Below are 18,118 nucleotides of genomic sequence, written 5' to 3' on the forward strand. Positions count from 1 at the left end.
CTTCTTTCCGCTTGTATACATTATCGTGTAAGTGTAAAGCGTATAACTTACCATTGGTACCGGGTTTACCGAATCCTTCCGTGTCTCCGAGATCGGAAAGCGCAATTGTATTACATTGTCTGAGCGTTCCAGGGCCTGATGCATCAACCATTATTTATAATATGGAGTGTTACACTTAAGTATCCTATATGTACAGGTTGGTGTTTTACATCTAATACAGAAATTTTGAGGTCTGAAATAATACCACGCTTCAATTTTTTATATTGTAATAACGAGAAAGATTCCGTTATACCGCTATTGTATTTTTCATTTTTCACTGGAACACTTCTGAGCAGAGTTGAAGGACTTTCGAGTTGAATATTATCTGTCGTGCTTATTTGATCAAGATGAATGAACAACTCTTTATAGGGAGCTAAATCGGGTAATGTATCTCCCTCATTTGATGAATCGATTATTACAGTATAACCGGCTGCAAATCCAAGTGTAATTCCTAAGTTCCCAGTAAAAACTACACCCATTCCTCCAGGGGATAATTTCAGTCTCCCAGTCGCCTCATTTTGTGTGAGACTAGCTCCATAAGGCTTAAAATATTCATCATTGAGTGAGCATACGCTGTAATACCCATCAGGTATAGTAATAATTCTATTATGGTCATCACTTCTAAATATCTTATTATTATCTTTCGCAGCACTTATATTGGTCCACCGTGGGTAATATGTTACATCGCATAGAGCTACTTCGAGTTGTCCATCCGAGTTATCGATAGTACGAAGCAGTTGAATAGACTGACCATTTGTTATTCCAAGGAGTGTAACATACATATCAAATATACAATGATACTATATCATAACTTAAATATGGAATCAACCATTATTTATAATATGGAGTGTTACACTTAAGTATCCTATATGTACAGGTTGGTGTTTTACATCTAATACAGAAATTTTGAGGTCTGAAATAATACCACGCTTCAATTTTTTATATTGTAATGATGAGAAAGATTCCGTTCTACCGCTATTGTATTTTTCATTTTTGACCGGAACACTTCTGAGCAGAGTTGAAGGACTTTCTAGTTGAATATTATCCGTCGTGCTTATTTGATCAAGATGAATGAACAACTCTTTATAGGGAACTAAATCGGGTAATGCATTTACAGTCACTGTTTTGTTGACTGGTAATATTACTGACTGTCCCAATCCAAGTGTAATTCCTAAGTTCTCTTCAATAATTATACCTGTTTCTCCAGTGTATATTTTCACTTTCCCATTCGACTCATTTTGTGTGATACTAATTCCATTAGGCTTAAAAATTTCATCATTGAGTGAGCTTATGCTGTAATACCCATCAGGTATAATAATACGAATGTCATCAATACCCCTTTTTTCACCTTGTATAATCATCTTATTATTTCTTTTTGCAGCACTTATATTGGTCCACCGTGGGTAATACGTTACATCGCATAGAGCGACTTCGAGTTGTCCATCCGAGTTATCGATTGTATGAAGCAGTTCAATAGACTGGCCATTTGTTATTCCCGGGAGTGTAACATACATATTAAATATACAATGATACTATATCATAACTTAAATATGAAATCGACTTACATTACTAATCAATCGATTATAGTAACTGCCTCTGGTGCTGAATTTTTTAGTTAAATTCCCCGATATCTTTGAAAAGTACAGGGTCACGGCAACTAGCGATAAAATGGTGCACGATTGGTTTCACAATCCGATGCAATTTTGGCAGAATCAGTTAAACTTTGCCATATGGTGTGCCACAACGGGATGTGGCGTATCTCTTTACGCTCCAGGATTTGAACTGAATAAGTCTGTTATGTCATTTCACGTGTACTATCAGATTAGACGTATACTTAAAGAAATTAGTGCTCCATTACCGCAGGATCGAGCGTGGAATTCCACAAATAATAATTATGATAGGTCCGCGTATGAGCGTATTTGTCAGGAATTTAATGTTTCTATGAGTAAAGATTGGCGCATTAAAGGAGCAAACCATGGTCTAGGTGTTCCTTACGCAGAGGAAAATAAATCCGTCAAAGAAGAAAGCGATTATGTATATAAAGTACTTAATAAACCTCCAGTTAATTTTGGTAAGTTGTATAGTACCAGCAAACTTTACGCAAGAATATATGATCATTGGCATAAAACCGGTGATTGGTATAAAGGCTGGGAACTTTATAGTAACGATTGGAGAGGGGATATTATGAGTTTTAAGAGTGGTTTAATTTACATTGTTACAAAATTTATATAAATGAACGATACCGCAAACGCTTGGAATGAATTCCTTAATGATAAAACGGAAAATAATTTTACTAATCCAGGATTTGTAAGAGTTAATGAATCGATAAGAACTTATGTATGGGCAATTCTCGGAGCACAATCGCAAACACGAACGTCCATTATCGGTTCTGGGACGGCGCTCGATGCGCAAAAACAGTTTGTCTCAAACGTGGAGGACGCCATTAATTCACCAGTTGACATACCATCGTCTATAAAGCGTTTTCAAGATGCATTACAGTACGCTCAATCCAAAGTGGACTTTGTTTATGCACCGGGACTATACATGTCTCCGAGTAATATGGAACTTAAGATCGGTCAAGTGATAGGTTATAATAATAAAATTGTTATCGCTACCGATCAACAAAAACCAGGTATAAATTCAGATATGAACGTCGAATTAATAACGCAAACGATCACTGGTGAAAAGGGAATAGTCAAGCCACAAACACCAACTATCGCGCAAACATCTACTTATGCACAAGTCTCACCGCATATTGCAGCTAAAAATCAGCAACATATCGATGAAAAAACAGCGCTTGTAGTGGGTGGAGTCTCGGTTGGTTTACTCATGATTTGGTTAAATAGTTCTTAGCGAACTGATTTGGTGGTTAAATAGTCTTTAGCGAATACGTACAACAACCCTGCAATTGCTACGATCAACCCCCACAAGTTTTGACTAAGCCAAGTGGTGGTCTTAGCTAATAAATTCAATAGCCAGGAAACAACACTCCCTATTATACCGGGAAGTGCGGCCGCGGCTTTCTCAGCTAGCTTTCCCAGTGCTGAACCTAATGCTTTTAAATGCTTTTTTATCCACTCTCTTATACCGTTTTTATCGTTAGGCGGTGTACTACCACCTGTGCCACCTGTGCCACCTGTTAACGAGAGAGTCAAAGTCGATATAATAAATCCCAACGCGGTTAAAATACTAGCAATTGTTATTCCCTGTTCTCTGAACAATGTTTTAATTTTATCGGCCAGTGTAGTGTCATCGTTTAGGACTTGATCGATAGTTTCTCGAATACGACTGATTTGCGAACGAAGTGCCTTTCTATTACTGGAAGCTGCTTCGAGGCGAGCCAATCTTTCCTCTTCTAGGTTACGCAATCTTTCAGCAACGCGGCGTCTACTGAATTCATCGCCCGCCTGTTCGAGTTTTGTTTTCTCTTGAGCTATGTGTTTGTCGATTTCGGATAGCTTGGCTATATTATTGATGAGTTCTCCCCGCATAGTTTGCATTGCCTTGTCAAGACCTCGTAATTCCCGAATACTGAACTCCGAATGCGTTGAATTATCGTAATAGGTATCTAAGATTTCTCCGAGTCCGTCCGAGGCCACCATCGAGGCTGCTTCCAAATCATCTGTATTAACGAGTTCTTTCCTCATAGTCTGAAGAGCCTTAGTAGTCTTCGCGGGAAGTCGTCGGTAGTCTACAAAACCTAATTCATCACGAACAAAGCCGATGCCTTTTTTAGCGGCTATTGTAGACAAGGCTAGGGGCTTACGAGTACGAGAATGCATAAGATCAATATCCGGAGCGCCACGCAGTCGCAATATTCCTTTACTATCTATCTCAAACTTTGAATATTCACGACCTATTGGAGTATCATCTTTTAATGCATCGTAATAATCATCAACGGCTGGTTTTAAAAGTTCATCATTTACGGTTGGGATCATAAAGCTGGTTTCATCAGTACCCTCTTCGATTGTACTAGTATCAGTTATGTTATCTAGATCAAAGTCATTATGTTCAAAATCAGTCATTTTTATATTAAACATAGGGTACATGTTTTCAATATAACAATGTCTTCGCAATACGGACGCAAGTTAAACCCACAACGCAGACTTCGAGATCCATTAGGGGTCAAAGCAATTCGTCAGTCTGTAACTATAACTAATAATCCTAGTACCATCGATCAGAATCAAACGCTTCCGGTTCGCTTTCCTAATCTCGGCGCACACGATGTGTTAGTTCCGGGAACTGTCCGACTAGCATTTACGATTGTTTTGAATTCTGCCGACGTTAACAGGGAGCCCGTTCAGAACTTAGGTCGTGCTATCGTTAAGAAAATCGCTATTAAAATTAGCGGTAATGAGGTTTTGAGTATCGACGATAGCGATGTATACTATTGTTACATGGATCTCTGGAGAACGGATAAAGAGCGGGAAAACTTACAGTACCAAGGTATTTGTAATAAGAACACTTTGAGACTGCGCGTAGATGCTTCTAGTGGTGATGGTACTGTCGTAAAAGATCAGGCCGTTGCCGACGCATTAGGTAACCGATTCTATATTCCCCTAGACTTTGAATTACTAGATTCCCACATGCCCTTTTATCAAGCATCCCTAGGCGATAGGTTAGAATACGAACTCACTTTTAACGACTACGGTAGAGTAATCAGAGCTGCTGAAGATGCTAGCTATTCCATTGACAATATCTCGCTCGAGTACGATATGATAACGGATCCCGAATTAGCCAGACAAATTCGTAACCAGTATTCGGGAAGTTTAGCCATTTTGTACGATCGCGTGCTGCGACACCGAAAGATCACGATGGACAAAAAAGATACGTTGTGGAATATCAATCTAAACGTCCCCACGAGGTCGTTGAAGGGTATTTTAATGTTGTTCGAGGACCCCTCCGATGCGTTTAAAAGAAATACAGAGAAGTTCTACAATCCCAAGATTACGAAAGTAGAATTGACTATCGAGGGCGTTCCTAATCAACTATATAGCCCAGGAATGCTATCGCATCAACAGTGGGATGAGATTAAAAAACTTCCTTCTATAAAACGCTCTCCGGAAGTTAACGCGGTCGTGAAAGATCTGTCTCTAGGGAGTGTATCGATGGGTGAATACCTCACCTCGAAGTACGCGCTATGGCTCGACATGCGAACAACGGACGATGACCAACTACACGGCAGTGGGAGGAGAATAGAAAATGCTAGCGAGGGTGCCACCATACAGATAACGAAGCTTCTCGAATCAGCTGGTAAATTAAACATATATTTGTACGTGATTATGGATGCGCAACTTAATATACAAAATGGGAGATTTGTGCAAGCAATCTATTGATAATCTTTTACCTAAAGATCCGCACTGCGCTATCATATGCGGGCAAACGGGCTGCGGAAAAACAGCCTTTATTCTAGATATTTTAGAAAGTCATTATCGGGACGTTTTCGATCATATTATTATTCTGTGCCCGACTATAAGCGTTAATAAAACATACTTATCGAGAGATTGGGTAATGAATGACGACGGAATACACAGAGTCGATCCGGGCGATCGTTTACAAGACTGTCTCCGAGTATGTCACGAAAAATACAAAGGAGAATCAACCCTTTTCGTAATAGACGACTGCAGCGCGAGTAAAGAACTCACAAAAAAGAAGGATATGCTTTCGTATTTAGCATTCTCCGGTCGGCATACTCAACATAGCGTTTGGGTACTTACTCAAAAATACAACTCTGTCCTGAAAGATCTCAGAGAGCAGACCAAATGGGTAGCGCTGTTTCATTGCAAAGACCAAGATTCATTCGAGGAATGTTTACGCGAAAATGATGTCATTTATACCAAGAATGAACGTGACAAAGTCAGAAAAGTGTTAGCTGCAACGAAGCACTGTAAACTCGTATTAAAAACCGATCAACCAGCTGCTTATGCAATTGCTTGGCAAAATGTAGCAAAATTATAGCAAAATTATAGCAAATATAGCAAAATTGTAGCAAAATTGTAGCAAAATTATAGCAAATTGAACATTAGCGGTTAATATTACATAAAATGTGGTTCGAAATCATCATTCTTTCGCAACAGTTCATTATTACCGGATGTATTGGATACGTCATATTATATTATGTTAGACTTAAATATCTCCTTAGGTATTACATTATGGAATGCGACGAACTCATCGAACAAATTCTCAAAGAATCTGATCCTGATCAACATGCAGATAAACATAGAGAAAGACTCGCGGCTTTGGTAGCCGGTGGAAAATGTTCCCAATATTTGGGAGAAAATTATACCATCGAAAAAATTGATAACATGACCGACGAAGAGATTAAAAAACTGTACGCGCGTTACGAGTCTAGACTGGGAGCTACAATGACTAAAACGATAGGGTCGTCTATATTACAACTATACACAGTCGTAGCTAGTACGTTTCTCCCCATCCCGGCAGAACATCGCATGTATTTATGCGAATCTCTAGAGAAAGACCCATTCATCGAACACGCTATAAGCTCAGTGAGCTGTGAGTTTTATCATAGATTCGGAATGTTCTTAGCTCCGTTCACCACAGCTTTAATAACGGCTAGGTATTGTCAATTTAAACATACGTGCCCACTTAATAATATAAATGGAGACACAACAGGTGACACCACAACAGATTGCGGAAACGCAACAACAGATTGCGGAAACAGAACCACAAGTGAATGAGGAACCACCACAAGTGAATGCACCACAAACACAAAAACAAGCTAGAGTTACTAAGAACCCCAAAAAAATAGCCGCAGGAAGGAAGGGAGGGCTGGCGCGCAAAGCAAAATTAATAAATAATTCAAATCCGATTAAAACATGGGCACTAGTAGGAGTTGCTGGTATAGCGGCTGTATGGTTCTTTTATAAGACCGAAGAAGAGAAAACGTCACCCCCGCCGCAACAACAAGTTCAATTAGAGGTTAGTCCTCATATAATGCTATAAGAAGCATGACTACTCCAGTTACAGACGGTAAAATGTTGGTAAACGCGACTTATCATTCAGCGGTGGTCACCGGCTTGGCCATTGGCTATGCCCGTATGGCTAAAATGCTTACTAAAGCCACACCTCCCAAGCTAGATTTTAATGGATATGATATAGGTATGATGATTCTGGATATTGGATTAGCAATGGCAACGAAGGATATGCTCATCAAACAAGGACTTATCCCGGAAGACATAATGAAGTAATTAAACATTTGAATATTTATATTCATATGGCATCAATTGCGATGATGGTCGGTGGAGCTGTTGTTAATGCTCTAGCTTTTTCGGGGAGTAATTATTTATTTTCCAGTATGAGGGAATCAAACGCTAAAGAAGTTGAAGAGGAGCGTAAACGACATAATAAAGCATTAGAACAATACCAAGCAGCTCAGTTACAATATACGCAGCAGAGAATGAAGAGATTAGACTTTATTCATGAAAAACTGATTAAGGAAGGACATTCAATTTAAACGTTTAAGGATGTCGAATCTGCCATGCACGAATACTACCTCGTTTATGGGAAAAAACTCGACCCAATACCTAGACCAACAATGAGTCAGTTTTATACACCGTCAGAGGCTCAGAAAGACCGAGAGGTCGCATTTGTTATTATTGGGTTATCCGCAGTATTGATTTTCAGCTATTCCCTAGTGTAGATGTGATTTGCATTTAGACAAATGATGTGATAGATGTATATACCATGAATAACTGCAAGTTTACACTCATGGGGAAGACGACTCTATGTAACCGCCGCTGTGTTGATGTTTACTGCGGTATACACAATTATTACATCAAGCGTGGACACATAAACTATAAGTGTTCTGAATGCGGGATAGGGGTCAAAGGTCATTATTGTTTATGTAAGAAACATGGTGCTGATAGGGTCAGGAATCAGATTATTTATGCTAGGAAGAGAGATTACATCAATGAGAGGAATAGGTTGGGGAGGATACGTATTTAGATATATGAAAACAACCAATTAGACAAATGAATCATTTTGCATATACCATTCAACCACAATGGTTTTTGTCAGAGAGTTAAAAGCTATGGCAAAGCAACGTGGTCTACGTGGATATTCTCGAATGAGAAAAGCTGAATTGATTACCTTACTCGGTTTGGAACCACCCCAGACTGTTAGAGAACTCAGAGTTCGAGCGAGAAACAGTGGGCTGAGAGGTTATTCTCGAATGAGAAGAGCTGAATTGATTGCTTTACTAGATGATAATCAACAAGACGAGGATGATATTCAACATAATAATGATGATAATCAACAACAACAAGAATTAATATTTGTACCCACATCCGCCGGCGTTGGTAAATATCTAAGAGGTTGGAAGATGGATATTAATTCCAACATGGATGTTAACGATATTAAGCCCATCATATCGAGTAAAATTAACGAGGAATTAGATGATTTACAAAGTATAAAATACCAGCTGACGATTAAAATGACATTGAGTAAAAGTAACGCAGATGATAGCGTCGAATATACCGAACCATATTTCCGAAGCAATCAAGAAGTTATAACCGAATCCGATAATATAAACGCATCATTAGATACATCAATTCAGAGGATACAGGAAACTTTAGAACGCTGGACTAATAGAGGTTCGGGTTGGGGTGTGGATAGAATCGATAGTTTATATTTAGATATAGCAAATTATATGCCTTTCAAAGGTGGATCTTATATAGATTTACCCCCGTATTATAAGAAGAAAAAAGCCATAATTAATGTAAAAAATAAATCCGATGATTGTTTAAGAATGATGATAAGATCTGCATTGTTCCCCGTAGACAAAAATGCGGACAGACCTTCTAGCTATCCCCAAAACGATGGACTCAACTTCGATGGTATAGACGAACCTACACCAATATCACAAATTGATAAGGTGGAAAAGCAAAATAATTTAGCTATAAATGTTTTCGGACATTCTAAAGGAATTGTTGTACACAGGATAAGCTCCGCTCCGGAACATATTCCCAGAATCAATTCATTTCTGATCGAAAAAGATGGTAAATATCATTATACGTGGATAAAGAGTTTAAACAGGGTGCTATACGATCAAACTAAATATAAGGGAAAGAAATATTTCTGCGAAAGATGCCTGCATGGGTACAGCAGACAAGATCTATTAGAATCGCATAAAGAAGACTGTAGAGGTGTTGGACAGACAGCTATCAGGATCGATATGCCTAAAGAGGGAAAAAATATATTAAAATTTGAACATTATTGTAATCAAATGCCAGTACCGTACGTAATTTATGCCGACTTCGAAGCGCTTATCAAACCCATAGAAAATACCAACCATAATAATCAAGAGAGTAGTTTTACCTACAAAACTCAAGAACATATTCCTTGTGGGTTTGGATATATAGTTGTAAGGTATGATGGGAAAACAAACACTCCCGTGATTTACAGAGGTCCCGATGCAGCTGGAAAGTTCCTAGAATATCTACAAAATGAAGAGAGAATAATCAGGGAAGAATTATCGTGTAAGAAACCCATGCGTATGACGATAGATGATTGGAGGGCCCACAAGAAGTCAACGAGTTGTCACGTTTGTAATAAACCCTTGGATGGGGATTCCGTAAGAGATCATTGTCACGTCACGGGTAATTATCGGGGAGCCGCTCATAACGAGTGTAACTTGAAACTAAAAATGAATGCTCAAACAATACCCATCCCCGTTGTGTTTCATAACCTTAGGGGATACGATTCACATCTCATTATGCAAGCTATCTCAAAGACCGACGGCGGTTTAACGTGCATTCCTAACAATATGGAAAAATACATATCGTTCTCGTTGACTAAACCTATACATTATAGGGACAAGGATGGGAAATCTAGAATAAAGCAAAGTAATGGGCTTAGATTCATAGACTCCGTACAGTTTCTGTTATCTTCCCTGGACAATTTAGCTAAAGCGAACAATCCCGATGACTTCGCTATAACAAATCAATATACAGATAAGATAACTCGTCATTTGCTGCTGAGAAAAGGTGTATATCCTTACGAATATATGGATGATTGGTCTAGATTCGAAGAAACTGAATTACCACCCCTCGAATCATTCTATAGTAACTTAACAGAATCTAAAATAACAGATGCCCATTATGAACACGCTCTGACGGTCTGGGATAAATTAGGTTGTAAGAATTTAGGTGATTATCACGATCTGTACTTAAAAACCGATGTACTGTTACTCGCCGATATATTCGAGATATTTAGAAAGACGTGTTTAAAACAATACGGCTTGGACCCGGCATGGTACTATTCCAGTCCCGGACTATCGTGGGATGCATTGTTGAAGAAGACCGGCGTAGAACTAAAACTACTCACAGATTACGATATGCACTTGTTTATTGAGAAAGGATTAAGAGGGGGTATATCGATGGCAGCGAAAAGGTATTCTAAGGCTAATAATAAATTAGTGGAAGGATACGATCCGAGTAAACCCGACACGCACATATTATATCTCGACGCTAACAATTTGTACGGATGGGCTATGAGTCAACCTTTACCCACGGGTGGTTTTGAATGGGTCAATGCGAATGATATCAATGTGAATGATGAGAATAAAGGGTACATACTAGAAGTTGACTTGGAATATCCGAGTTCCTTACATAAAGACCATAACAGTTATCCGCTAGCTCCCGAAAGATTAATGGTTAATAAAGACTGGATGTCGGAATATAAACGCTCCTTGATGGGTAATAATAGGTTAGCTAACGTAGAAAAACTCGTACCAAATTTGATGGATAAGACAAAATATATAGTTCACTACAGAAATCTCCAGTTGTATCTATCGTTAGGTATGAAACTTAAGAAAATACACAGAGTTCTTAAGTTCGATCAAAGCCCTTGGATGGAGCCCTATATAAGGTTGAACACAGATTTAAGAAAGATAGCCACCAGCGATTTCGAAAAGAATCTGTATAAGCTCATGAATAACTCGGTATTCGGTAAAACTATGGAGAATCTAAGGAAGCGTGTTGATGTTAAATTAGTCAGATCTAATGAGGAAGAAAGACTCAGGAAACTTATAGCCAGTCCGGCTTTTAACAGAAGCAAGATATTCGATAACGACTTAGCCGCGTTGCATATGCAGAAGAGTAATATAAAATTCAACAGACCGGTGTACGTCGGTATGAGTATTCTCGACTTGTCAAAACACTTAATGTATGACTTTTATTACAACGAACTTAAGAAGCAATACGGCGATAGATGCGAGGTGTTATATACCGACACAGATTCTTTGTTGATGGAAATACAAACCGAGGATGTGTATAAAGATATGGCAGAAAAAATAGATATGTACGACACGAGCAATTACCCTAAAGATAATCCACTGCACAGCGTAGTAAATAAAAAGGTGTTAGGTAAGATGAAGGATGAATGTGCTGGGACTCCTATAGCGGAGTATGTAGGATTAAGACCTAAGATGTATTCTATAAAAAAGTCCGATAATGGAGAGATAAGAAAAGCTAAGGGTGTTAAGAAGTATGTGGTAAAAAAGCATATCAAACACGAACAGTATAAAGAATCATTATTCAACGGTAGAACGTTCAAACACGAGATGAACTCTTTAAGAAGTTATGATCATAGGATATATGGATTAAGAATGAACAAGACATCATTATCCCCCTTAGATACAAAGAGATGGATTGATAATGATGGTGTAACTACCTATGCTTATGGTTATGGTGGTAATACCGTACCGTCGGGAACTATGAACAACTCTTCTCGTACAAATGCCCTACCCGGTCCATCTTGAAGATAATAAAGAATAGGCTCTCCTTCTTTCGTAACCAATCGACTAATGTTATACGTCTTAAGGGACCATATGGGATCGGTTGCGCGACGTAGGCCTCCTTCGAGTTCACCGGGCTGGTATAAATATCTTACCCTTACTCTATCCGGAAGTTTTCGTTCTTTGCCTCTCCTCGGTGCTGAAGATTCGGAAGTCACGGATTTCATTTTAATAGCATCGGATGGTTTCTTCCCTATTAATCTCGTTACTTCATTATTCAGTGCTGATACAACGGCTGATAATCGTGTCACCCATTCGGTTGATCTCAATCGCTCGGATTTCATTTCGATCCCATACTGATAGCCAAACAAACGTTCCGCTAGAGTCCGGTTAAATCTTTCAACAATGGCTTGACTACGGTGGGCCCCTCTTTCACCACGGACGATTTTGACGTTGTGCTTTGTTAACAGTTTAGTTACCGATCCCATAAACTCGCGACCGGGATCTACTTGAAATAGCTTAGGCCATTTTAGCGGTCCGCGTTTATATATGCGACTCAGTGCATTAGCTACTTCTGTTGAATCTTTCGAGGTTAATGGCTCAGCCTCTTTGTATCGACTAGCCACATCCACTACTGTTAAAGCGTATTTATACGTTTTGCGTTTTACCTTATCGTGAGGAAGAAACAAGAGGTCAGCCTGATGAACTTCATTCATCGTAGAAATATCAAACTTCTTCCTCGGTATATAACGCGGTGCCGGTAAATATATTTGCCACATCGCTTGTTTCTTTAACCAATCCTTGGCCACATCTTTAGATACCTTAGCAGCGGTGGCTAATTTTTTTATTGCTCCTACACCTTTCCAATATCCTCGTGGGCTATAGTAAATTTTATTCATTATTAATTAATATTGATGTTTCGTTTAATACAAATCATGACTATCGTTGAATCGCATAATCATTTTGGCATAAAAAATTTCCCCTGTAGTAACAGTATAGGTATATGAATCCAGCTCCAGTGGAAGTGAGCCAGAACCCCTATTACCTATAAAAATTTATATCATAGACTCCAGGTGGTGGTCAATTTAGCTGAATCTCATGACTATCGTTGAATCGCATAGTCATTTACGCATAAAAAATCCCCCTGTAGTAGCAGTATAGGTATATGAATCCGGCTCCAGTGGAAGTGAGCCAGAACCCCTATTACCTATACTACTAATGTACTAGTATATGCTTCCTAGCAACTGAGCCCACCTGGTTAGCAGAAGGTGGAAAGTAAATAGAAATTAATGTAAGTTGCTCTGATAGACATTGACCAAACATGATATATATATTTAACTCTGTATCCATAAGTTAAATGGCACATTTAGATTCAAATATGGGATTGAGAAAAAAAGTTACTGATCATGAAAAGTATTCAATTATTTACAGACTGCTGTCATATGGCTGGAATAATGCTGAGCGCGGCAGTAATCAACCAACAAACATAAGGCAAACATTTATGTACTGGTATTTTCAGAACTTATTTTAGAAAGATATGGATTCTGTGTATGCTAAAGGAAGAAAGCCTGTTATTATTCTAAGCGTCAGAATTATCAGTTGATTTACTTTTTTGTAACTCAATGGATCATTCCTAGCCATCAAAGGATCAACAGAGAATATGTTGATTGATTAATCACTGTCATCTTGCACAGAGGAAACTGTATGTCAAAAGTAAGTGTTTACATCTGTAGGTTTTCTAAAGCAGACCAATGTGAAGTGCTGATGTAAAAACAACATACTTTGTTCAAAGGGTTAACCGATAATACATTGATTTAGTGCTCATTGTTATCTAACTCAGTGGACTTTTTTAAAGAACCGTGGACATTATGAAAATAGTTGTCACATGGGTTTTCTCAGCTGACCTTTGAGACTTGACACCTAGGCTATGTGAAACGCCTAAAGCAAACTGAGTGATCAGTTGAGAACACGGGTTATAATATCCCAAAACGCTATACATATTTTGAAATATTTGATTGTTACAGTGACATCGAATAAGTTTCTCTGTACAGCTGCAGATGTATGGGATATTGTTCCTTTATGAGGATATTCACGGATACATTCCTCGAAAAAGGTAGCTGTCTAAAATTATACCTATAACACAGGTAGGTTGTAATTATGATATTTGCATTTTGTTTTCATTCATTTGCTGTAGCATTGAACAGAATCATACTTGTTTCTCTACTTTTTGGTTGGGAAGTTCTGCAATGCGCGATAGACATTGTTTTCACGAGTCTTTTCCTTTGTAAGCGTGTAAATGTGATTCACTCAGGCAATTCATAAAATGTCTAAATATTTCAGTCGTTTTACAAATTGACTGAAATAGCTGTCAATGTATTCAACAGCTTGACTTAAAATGATTAAGACGTTCAAAAGGGCTTATAGACATCACAATAGTTTAAGTATGCTACAATTAGAAGCCGAAAACAATATAGAGTTGTACTTTTAATCCTAACATTTTCACTTGGTGATGATATTATAACATAAAAATGTTTTGAATTTGTTATCATAATAATACAAATGGACAGATTTTTCAGTCAATTTGTAAAATAACTGAATATTTAGGCGCTTAATAAATTGCCTAAGTGAAAATTTTACACATTTTGACTGTCAAAATATGCAATACTCCGGTGAAATATTTACTTTGGTACTCACAGGGAAAAAACAATAACAAAGGCAACCTGAGCCTGGGAATTGCTTTAGATCAGTGCCCCTTTAATACTTTTACATTATCAATGGGATGTTTCTAAAAGGACCCTGAATTCTTGGGTTTCCAAATTTACAACTGACATCCATTTATCTTAAGTTTACAGATGTATCACATTATCACACAGGGGCTACCAATAATATTTACACCTTGGTTTCAGATCTTACATGAAAAAAACCCAGTTATTTTAATACTAATGGTAATTAATAAACAAAATTAGCTGAGACGAACAACAGAACTTTTGAAAAATCAGATGACCACACCTGTATAATGCGTAGCAAAGACAACTGGGGCTACACGTATCACCCGGTCGCCCTGCCATGCCACAATACAAACTATAACGATCATTGGTGTAGTATGCGTGTACTCTCGTAGAGACCAATCTTTACCTTATTTTCTTTCTTTGACAGTTTCTCGTTATACACCACACGCGGGTTGGCGGTCACTCCTACAGCTGGACCACTACTAGCACTACCCATTGTTGTGAAAGATCTAATTGTCATTTGGTTTTGGACGGTGAACAATCCACGCCTCACTCAGTGAGTTGGAGTATTATAGCGTCATAATTACCACTGACAACTGTCATGGCGCTGGATCACGTGATATCTTTCAACCAATCCTTTTGAAGCTGTAGCCTCTTGTCGCTGGCTCGGAGGACTGGGATCCTTCTATGAATTCAATATGGATAAGATTACCAAACGGCAGCGCATTTAATACAATCGCACGAGGCATGTCTTTAGGAAGAATACTGTCGGGAGCTTTAAATAACTCACTCAGTTGTATAATATTGTAACCAAATGGACTGTATAATTAAGAAATATAGTTTTCTCCACCGCAATATATTGTGTAATAAGGTATTATACATGTAGTTTGTTTTATCACGAACGTTTATAGTTAAAGCACGAGGACGATTACCCACTTACACGGTGGGTCCTTTTAATAAAAACTTTTTCTTTTTTTAAAAGTGACAATAAACTTTCTTTTGGTAGATGTAAATATATTTTATAGCTATTTATCAAAACAATTTATACCTTCACGAAAGACGAAAGACATATCATTTGGTAAATAGATAAACATGTTCATGAAAAAAAATTCATGATCAGAGGGTGAAATTGAATGATTGAACACTGCACCATGTCACTATTACAGCAACACCGTGCCTCTCGATTTATGACTTGCAGCAAACCTCGTGATTCCGGTGAGTGAGTGGGCTTCACACAGTGTTAGAGAATCTCACCTGAGAGTCTTTTCAAATCAAATATACCATTTCCAACACGACTTAAGTTTAAAACTGATCTGATTAGATGTTGCAGGATCTTGCCAAAGCGATATTCCCAATTGCTGCATAATGAGATGTAAGTTGGTGAGGTGTGTCTTGTTTATTGTAGCCAATTGCTGCGTAATGAGATGTAAGTTGGTGAGATGTGTGTTGTTTATTGGAGCCAATTGCTGCATGATGAGATGTAAGTTGGTGAGGTGTGTGTTGTTTATTGTAGCCAATTGCTGCATGATGAGATGTAAGTTGGTGAGGTGTGTGTTGTTTATTGTAGCCAATTATTGCGTAAAGAGATGTAAGTTGGTGAGGTGTGTGTTGTTTATTGTAGCCAATTATTGCGTAAAGAGATGTAAGGTGGTGAGGTGTGTGTTGTTTATTGTAGCCAATTGCTGCGTAAAGAGACGTAAGTTGGTGAGGTGTGTGTTGTTTATTGTAGCCAATTGCTGCATGATGAGATGTAAGTTGGTGAGATGTGTGTTGTTTATTGGAGCCAATTGTTGCGTAAAGAGATGTAAGTTGGTGAGGTGTGTGTTGTTTATTGTAGCCAATTGCTGCTTAAAGAGATGTAAGTTGGTGAGGTGTGTGTTGTTTATTGTAGCCAATTGCTGCATAAAGAGATGTAAGTTGGTGAGGTGTGTGTTGTTTATTGTAGCCAATTGCTGCATAAAGAGATATAAGTTGGTGAGGCGTGTGTTGTTTATTGTAGCCAATTGCTGCATGATGAGATGTAAGTTGGTGAGGTGTGTGTTGTTTATTGTAGCCAATTGCTGCATAAAGAGATGTAAGTTGGTGAGGCGTGTGTTGTTTATTGTAGCCAATTGCTGCATGATGAGATGTAAGTTGGTGAGGTGTGTGTTGTTTATTGTAGCCAATTGCTGCATAAAGAGATGTAAGTTGGTGAGGTGTGTGTTGTTTATTGTAGCCAATTGCTGCATGATGAGATGTAAGTTGGTGAGGTGTGTGTTGTTTATTGTAGCCAATTATTGCATGATGAGATGTAAGTTGGTGAGGTGTGTGTTGTTTATTGTAGCCAATTGCTGCATGATGAGATGTAAGTTGGTGAGGTGTGTGTTGTTTATTGTAGCCAATTGCTGCATAATGAGATGTAAGTTGGTGAGGTGTGTGTTGTTTATTGTAGCCAATTGCTGCATAAAGAGATGTAAGTTGGTGAGGTGTGTGTTGTTTATTGTAGCCAATTGCTGCGTAAAGAGACGTAAGTTGGTGAGGTGTGTGTTGTTTATTGTAGCCAATTGCTGCATGATGAGATGTAAGTTGGTGAGATGTGTGTTGTTTATTGGAGCCAATTGTTGCGTAAAGAGATGTAAGTTGGTGAGGTGTGTGTTGTTTATTGTAGCCAATTGCTGCATAAAGAGATGTAAGTTGGTGAGATGTGTGTTGTTTATTGTAGCCAATTGCTGCATAAAGAGATGTAAGGTGGTGAGGTGTGTGTTGTTTATTGTAGCCAATTGCTGCATGATGAGATGTAAGTTGGTGAGGTGTGTGTTGTTTATTGTAGCCAATTGCTGCATGATGAGATGTAAGTTGGTGAGGTGTGTGTTGTTTATTGTAGCCAATTGCTGCATGATGAGATGTAAGTTGGTGAGGTGTGTGTTGTTTATTGTAGCCAATTGCTGCTTAATGAGATGTAACTTGGTGAGGTGTGTGTTGTTTATTGTAGCCAATTGCTGCTTAAAGAGATGTAAGTTGGTGAGGTGTGTGTTGCTGTTCTCCCGACATTGTGTCTAACTAACAGTTCAGGCTGTCTGCACACAACTTTCCTCTGTAATTGCATGACAAGTCAGATTTTTTTTACCAGAGGATAGATGTGCATGCATCACAGTTATTTTCACCTTGATATTCACAATGACATGCAGAAATATACATTGGAATGTCAGTTTTGAAAATTACAGATTATTATAAAGTATTGTCAGGATGATTATTGGACATGTTGAAATAATGAAGTAGATGAGAATTTCTAAAATGACTGAAAAGAGTTGATTTTCCAACACCAAGAGAAAGTAAACCATAAGCAAGTCCGTGAACCAAGATCACGATTCTGACCATTTGTTTGCACTTATTTTATCTTCATCCCCTGACAAAGGCATCCCTGGAAAATTCTAAAGTCGGCCTTTACGACAGTGTTTTGTCTTATAGCTGGATATTTGTTATAAATCCAGGGCATGCAGATGTTGTTTGAAAGTGGGGACAACCTGATTGGATTTGAATTGTTACTATTGTCAGTTTCTTAGGATTCTCACAAAAGATGATAAACCTGGAACGTTTCTGATCAGGAAGTATACTT

At 38.3% G+C, this 18,118-nt stretch overlaps 1 protein-coding gene across 2 annotated transcripts in view; it reads right to left on the reverse strand.

Moving 5' to 3' along the window:
- Positions 1 to 15,111, reverse strand: part of LOC139479177 (uncharacterized) — a 31,598-nt gene extending 16,487 nt beyond the window's left edge. For both annotated transcript variants that reach the window (XM_071261983.1, XM_071261982.1), the window contains exon 1: positions 14,930 to 15,111. In XM_071261983.1, the coding sequence (XP_071118084.1) occupies positions 14,930 to 15,043 (114 nt within the window). In that variant the 5' untranslated portion in view covers positions 15,044 to 15,111. The remainder of the gene's footprint in view (positions 1 to 14,929) is intronic.
- Between the last annotated feature and the right edge of the window lie 3,007 nt (positions 15,112 to 18,118).

This window comes from Haliotis cracherodii, unplaced genomic scaffold, assembly GCF_022045235.1.
Source record: "Haliotis cracherodii isolate W230 unplaced genomic scaffold, xgHalCrac1.p SCAF_4, whole genome shotgun sequence".
In the NCBI taxonomy this organism is placed as follows: domain Eukaryota; kingdom Metazoa; phylum Mollusca; class Gastropoda; order Lepetellida; family Haliotidae; genus Haliotis; species Haliotis cracherodii.